The 6808-nt window shown below is 37.6% G+C and overlaps 1 protein-coding gene across 1 annotated transcript; it reads right to left on the reverse strand.

Moving 5' to 3' along the window:
• Positions 1–2346: 2346 nt before the first annotated feature.
• Positions 2347–6691, reverse strand: LOC102605835 (putative leucine-rich repeat-containing protein DDB_G0290503). The gene is made up of 2 exons (XM_006344312.2): positions 6408–6691; positions 2347–4842 (listed from the first exon to the last, which is right to left on the reverse strand). Exons 1-2 carry the CDS (start codon positions 6468–6470, stop codon positions 2593–2595), a joined length of 2313 nt encoding a protein of 770 aa, XP_006344374.1. The 5' UTR covers positions 6471–6691; the 3' UTR covers positions 2347–2592.
• Positions 6692–6808: the final 117 nt, after the last annotated feature.

The raw sequence follows: 6808 nt of genomic DNA on the forward strand, positions 1-6808 counted from the left end.
TAGGGGGTTATGAAACTAAAGCTTGGAGGACAATTAGAGAAGTTGAATTTTATTATCTTGCATAATGCTTAATTAGGTTCCATGAAAATGTTATCACACTTGGGTAATTGGTACTGTAAATATTTACTTTGATAAAAAAAAAAGTGTTAGTTACCCAGAAAAAGAGGTGAAAGTGTTTGATTTCTAAATACATAAGATAACCAAAAATAATTCATATTACAGGGATGTATATCATAATTAACTCTCCAATTCAGTATTGATCATTGTTTCTTCATAATTAGTATTAATATCATTATATTATATTGTTCAGTAGAAAAAGAATTGGTGTTTGGTATGAAGGAAAATGTTTACTATGAAAAATATTTTCCATGAAAATGTTTTCTTGAAAAATAAGTTGGTTTCTTGAATGTTTGGTTGACGAGTGAAAAATATTGTATAGTGTTTAATTGGTGAATGACAAATATTTTCTAGAAAATATATTATTTTTTTTGGCTAAAGTGTAAAATAATAATAATACGTTTTTGGAAAATAGTTTCTAAACCAAAAACCAACCTCAATAATTGATTTAACACCCAACCAAACACTTGAATTGGGACACGATTCAGATGACCAATTCGACACCCAATCCTGGACTTCACATCGAATCCCGACCTGAGATCCGATATTCGGACTAGGACATAGCCCTGACCCTAACACCCGAACCAGGACACAACCCTAACGATCGATCAAGGATCTGACCCCGATGACTAATCCAAAACTCGATCTCGACACCCGACTTAGAACTTGAATTTCGGAAATGACTCGAAACTCGTCCTCCACTCCCGATCCAGGATTCGACTTTCTAAACAAAACATGATCCGACTTCCAAATAGAGACTTGACCCCGACCTCTGACCTCGATGATTTAACCGATAGTAGGACTTGACGCTGACACCTAATGTGAATAGGGATGGCAATGGGGCGGGGTGGGTTTAAGGCTATGTAGAGCGGGACGGGTTTAAGGTTGTGTGGGGCGGGTTGAAGTGGCTTTTTAAAAAAATTAATGTGGGGCGGGGTGGGTTGCGGGTAAATGTGATTTTATGTGGGTTCAACTTAATTTTAACTTTTTACATGTTATAAGAGTGATAGAACATTATTTATTAAGATAATTTTATTAAAGCTACTAAAATATTCAAGATAAAAAATGAAAATGGTTCAATAAAGCATAATACAATTTCCTTACATGTTTCCCAATTGACCTTTAAAAAATAAAATTTTAATCACTATCCTATTAAATTAATACAACTTAATGAAAAAATGAATTTATTTTTATGAATTTTATTTTTAATATCAAACGTAACTAGAAAAAGAAAATATTAAAAAAATTATGCAGGGCGGGTTCATGCAGGGCAGGTCTATGCGGGGTGGGGTGGGGGTTGAAAATGAAAAGAGTTGTTATGCCGGGCGGGGAGGTGTGGATTAAAAATTTTGCGGGTTAAGCTCAACCCGCATCACCCCCGCCCTACACCGCCCCATTGTCATCCCTATATGCGAAAATCAACTTTGAACCGAGACCTAACCTTGACAATGACCTGAGACTCGACCCCAACACCCGACCCGATATCCAACCCCGACTCCCATTTAGAACCCAACTTCCAAATAGGGACTCGACTCCGACCCCTGACCCCCCAACCCCAATGACTTATTTGGGACCTAATCCCTACATCAGACCCAAAACTCAAATTTCAAACCAAGACCCAACTCTATTACCCGACAAACGATCTGACCCTAACTCCTAGTCTATGACCCAGCTTCTGAATTTAAATCTGACCCCGACACCCGACCTTAACGACCTATCCGAATCTGAATCCAACACTTGATTTGGAATCGACCTCGACTTTCAACTTAAAATCCGACTCCGACACCCAACTCAAAATCCCACCCCGACACCTAACTCAGAACTTGAGCCCGACATCTGATTTGAAATTTAACCTCGAATCCTGATCCATGATCTGACACCGAAATCGAGTCCCATCCTACACAAAATTCGGAAGTTGTGTCTCGCATTGAGGTCGGGAGTCGAGTCCCAAATTGAGAATCAAGAATCGGATCTTGTATTAGTATCGGGAATTGGTACTTGACACTTGAGTTAGGATGAAAAGCTGAGATGTGAGGTTTTAAAAGAGTTTTAGAAAATATTTTCCTTAATTTTTGGAGACAAGTCATTTTCCCTTAAATTTGAGAAAAATAAGTTGATTTGTAAAATATTTTCCAAAACATGAGAAAATTGGAATATTCCTTCCTACTCAATCTTCTAATAGCTTTTCATGAGATTGCAACTCCCTAGATATTTTGATCCAAAAAAAACTACAAAGTGAAAGTGCTTCTCCCTCCGCTTTTTTTATATCATTGATCTACCAAAATGAGCACCAAACATAAAAAAATATGTTTTCCCAGAATTCTCACTATCACATACAAGGAGAAATGAAACAATTATAAACTTGTATCCAGGAAGAGTTAAAACAGCAAACAAATATCCTATGCTCATTCGCAACTGTAGGCAAGCAAATGGTTAGAGGCATGTGTAGAGAAGTATCATTAATTTCATTAAACTCTACTGGGGGCATAAAATACCAGCTTCTTTCACTAGCTTCTCACTCAAAGCTGAAAGTTGTGCCATCTCTGAATAAACTTCAGCAAGACACTCAAAACTGCTAGAGACATTTGCTGCAGTTTCTGGGATGTCAACCAACAAAAGGCTGCTATCATAGTCAGCCTCAATGGTCAAACTAGCTTTATTCAAAAGGTCACGGCTGAGTTCAGCGAGTTTCTGGAGAGCAGTGGTTGCAGCTTCAACTTCCAATTGAGCTCCCTCGAATTGGAGCTTTTCAACTGCCAGATCTCCAGTGCTCTTTTCACCTGTTCTTTCCTGTGCCAAAACATAAGATTGCCTTGGGCCATCTGCGTCCCGGGTCATATTCTTCATTTTATTTATTTCTTCCTCCCTATCATTTAATTTTTGACGAACTATTTTGAGCTCCTGCTCTTTGAGTTTAAGAGCCCTTTGTGCTGCAAGAGAATCCATTTCTCTACTCCTCAGGCTTTCTCTGGTTAACTCAAGTTCATTTTCAAGCTGGTTTTTGTGCCACCTAAAAGCATCAGTTGGTTTCTCCACCAGCTGAGATGACCACATTTCATCTGTGTGACTGAGTGGGCTCAACACGTCATCCTTAACAGAAATAACCAATTTGTTAGTCAGGTCTACCATATGTTCCACAACGGTCTCAGCTTCTGAATATTTCATTTTTGTATCATTTAACTCAAGTTGCATTATCTGCATGGATTCCTCTTTTTCTTTCAACATACTTGTTGCCTGAATAAGTTGCTGTTCTTGACTGTTCATGTTCACCCTCAGCTCAGCTATTTCCTGATTTAGTTCATCTACTGTCTTTCTTGAATCCAGAAGTTCCTTATCTTTTTCTTCCAACATCAGCTGAAGAGAAGCGCACTGAGACTTCAAGTGCTGAATCTCTAATCTAGCATCTACTAGCTCTGACTCTTTAACCTGAAGAAGATTCTGTGTTTCTCCAAACTCTGCACTCTTACAGTCAAGCTCCTCCTGGAGAGCAGATTTTTCATTGATAGCTACATGCAGAGAAGATTTCTTAATATTATTCTCAGTCTGCAACTCCTCAACGAGCTCCTTTTCTATGGATAAATCCCTCTCAAGTTCTTTGTTTCGAGCTTCAGCAACCGTAAGTTGCACTTTCTCATTCTCTACCTCATTTTGAGCTTCTTTCAAACTTGTCATGTAAGACATAACACTTCTTCTCTGCTCTTCAAGTTCTTCGAGACGATCTTCTAATAGATTTTCCTGCTCTTCCATTTTCTTTCTAGAGGATGTCAAAGCTCTCTGAGATGAGACTAACTCAGACCTTACATCGGCAAGTAGCTTCTTGACTCTTCTGAAATCCTCAAGGGACCGATTTGCTTCTCCACCATAGTTAGATGTTTCCACTTCCAATTTCTTCATTTCTTGCTTTGCTATGAGCCAATCCATTGCCTGCTTCTCCAAATTGGATTTGGAAACTTTAAGTTTCTCTTCTTCGGTTTTCTGCATCGTCAAGAAGACTTGTAGCTCTTTCTCTTTCTCTTGAATTTCTCTTTGGAGATTTTGTAGTTCAACCTCCTGTCTTTGAACTACTTCATTTGCTGTATCGAGTAGTTCACCCTTGGTTCTGAGTTGTGATTCAGTATTAGCCACTTCATCACTTTTATTCTTCAACTCAATCATCATTTTATTTATTTCATCTTCTTTTGAAACTAGGGCTGTTTGCGCAGCAGATATCTCCTGATCTATCTCGTTGAAACGAAACTTTAGATCTTCAATTTCTGCAGCTTGAGATACTAAGATCAGATTAGCCTGCCTTAGCTCATTTTCCAGTTTTTCCTGCCTAGAATTAGCAGCTGCCATCTCCTCCACACGTTGCTCCAATTCTATCTTTGCACGGTTTAATTCATTGTACTCCATCAATACTTTTCTCTCTGTATCTTGAATATCTTCTTCCTTTTTCTTCAAGGCTGCAAGAGCATCCTGCAAATCCGACTCTAGCTTGCCAAGATTTAGTCCCAGCTCAGCAACCTGAGGAAAATAAATATTTCTGCCAATCTGTTGTTCTAGTTTCTGGGTCTGGGCAAACAACCTCTCAAGAAGAACCCTAGCCGGCTCAGTTGCTTCATCGCCGGTGATATTTGATTTCCTGTTATCCAAGACAGACCTGACAATTCTTGAGGAAGGACCCCGCCCATGATGAGCTGTCATAAGCACTAATCTCTTCTTCCATTCGAGCCTCATAAAACAGAACTGTACACAAAGAGATGTCAGTAATTACACCACAATATTATCACGTGTAGAGCTTCCTACTTTTATGAAAGACAAACCTGTCATCTATTCCATGGGACTCCCAGCACAATTCATACAGTAGTATTAACAGACCAGTGATAAGCAAGTGAAGATGTATAAGACAAAGGCACAATTGGAGAAGAATTCCTATGCACAAGTTCAATTTGGTAGTACGGGCAAGATAACTGAATTAGTTTTACTCCACAGTAGTCAGTACAGTGTATTTTCTCCAGTATATATGCAAGAAAGCGGCTCATAGTTAATCTCTTAATTTTTCTTCTTTAGCTTCCCTTATTTTTCCTTTTGTAAGACAAGGTGAAATAAATCAACAGGGGAAACCGTTGATATATTTCATTTTTCACCTCCCCATCCATCCCCACAACTCTTGGTGAAGAAATAAGAATAAGAGATGTCTTGTATACTCTTGTTATGGTTTCTCACATCCCATGGTCATAACAATTTGTTACTTCCTTGTTCAGACTATATTTTAACGTTCACTCATACAACAAATGGTCACGGATAAAGTAGAATGGATATAGAAAATTCATATATTTGACCAACTAGTTTGGGATTGAGGTATGGTTGATTGATTGATCGATCGATTTCATCCAAACTCACTGAAATAAATCATTATGGAACATTTATATCACAACTTTCATGCAAGATCCATCAACATAAATGCAATTGTATACTTTCACATTCCAAAAAGGTGAACCTTATTTCAACCTCCAAAGAAAATTATAAAGTTGTAATAACCAAATAGAATCCTATCTACACAGTTGATGACCATATCAGCTACATCCTAATTAGAGAGATGTCCGAGAACTGAGATCTGTTCTTTGGAGTTAACATCACTCCGAACCATTTTAAGAAGCAAAAATATTTTTGCCAACATGACAAATGCTGAGAAGAACAAAAGTGCTTGGACACAATTATGGATGTTGAAGCACTATTATGTATCTCCATGACCAAATTTGTCTACTATGCAATCTCTCTCTAAATTCAGATATTAGTACTAAAATTTTACTCTTCTCAACTCAAACATTAAACATTAATTGTTCCAATCCTTAATTCCTTATTTTACTTTACAGATTTTCACAACAATTCCAATCTGGTTAATATTTGATTGAATGAAACAAAATAACCACCTATATTACGTATGATCATGTATCTAGTTATAAACGACATCCATCTCTTATCACTACTAATAGTAATATGAAATAAAAGAGCAATCGGAAACAATTTAGAGTTGTAAATCAGTGCTAGCGGCAGAACTCGTAAGTTCCTTCTTTGAATTGTTACCTAAACCATTAGCAAACCTGTGCAATTTACTCTATAAAGGAAGGTTGTAAAGACATCTATATACCTAATCTTTTCCAACATTAACAATTTATTTATTTATTTTTGCAGAAAAAGCAAAAGATCCCATTGAAGAAATTGAAATGTAGGAAAATGTAAAAAAAAATACTCTGTGAACAGAATAAATAAGGAGAAAACAACAACAAAAAAGAAGAAGAGACTTTCACCTCCGTTGGCTGGCAAAGAGAGGAAAACGATAAAGTGGCGCGCGGTAAGGCTGGCAACGCCATACTTCACCTCAAAAGCACATCTGATATTTCATAAAACTTCATAAATAATATGTATATGAAGCTCGAGGTCATGTATCAATGGCGGAGTTGCAGAGGGCTCACGTTAGCAGAACAAATTGGCTAATGGTAAGTTGCGCTGTGTCACAAAGTATGTGGTGTACCAGTTGAGAAAAAAAGAAAAAAGAGGATTTACGTGTGTGACGATGAGTGAATTAGTGGTGCAACAGATTCCATCTCATTTTTATATGTTTCCATTCTTCTTCTTAGAGGGTCGGACTCCGACACGTCACAAACATAAATGTTGAGTTTCATCGGGGGGGGGGGGGGTTTTTTTCTTT

This window comes from Solanum tuberosum, unplaced genomic scaffold (assembly GCF_000226075.1).
Source record: "Solanum tuberosum cultivar DM 1-3 516 R44 unplaced genomic scaffold, SolTub_3.0 scf00054, whole genome shotgun sequence".
Classification (NCBI taxonomy): Eukaryota; Viridiplantae; Streptophyta; class Magnoliopsida; order Solanales; family Solanaceae; genus Solanum; species Solanum tuberosum.

Bases quoted from the DNA above. Each gene is read 5' to 3' on its own strand.
- LOC102605835 (XM_006344312.2), bottom strand. From the start codon at position 6,470: ATGGCGTTGCCAGCCTTACCGCGCGCCACTTTATCGTTTTCCTCTCTT. The intron at 4,843-6,407 runs GTGAAAGTCTCT...CTTTGTGTACAG, and splicing joins CTCTTTGCCAGCCAACGGAG to TTCTGTTTTATGAGGCTCGA.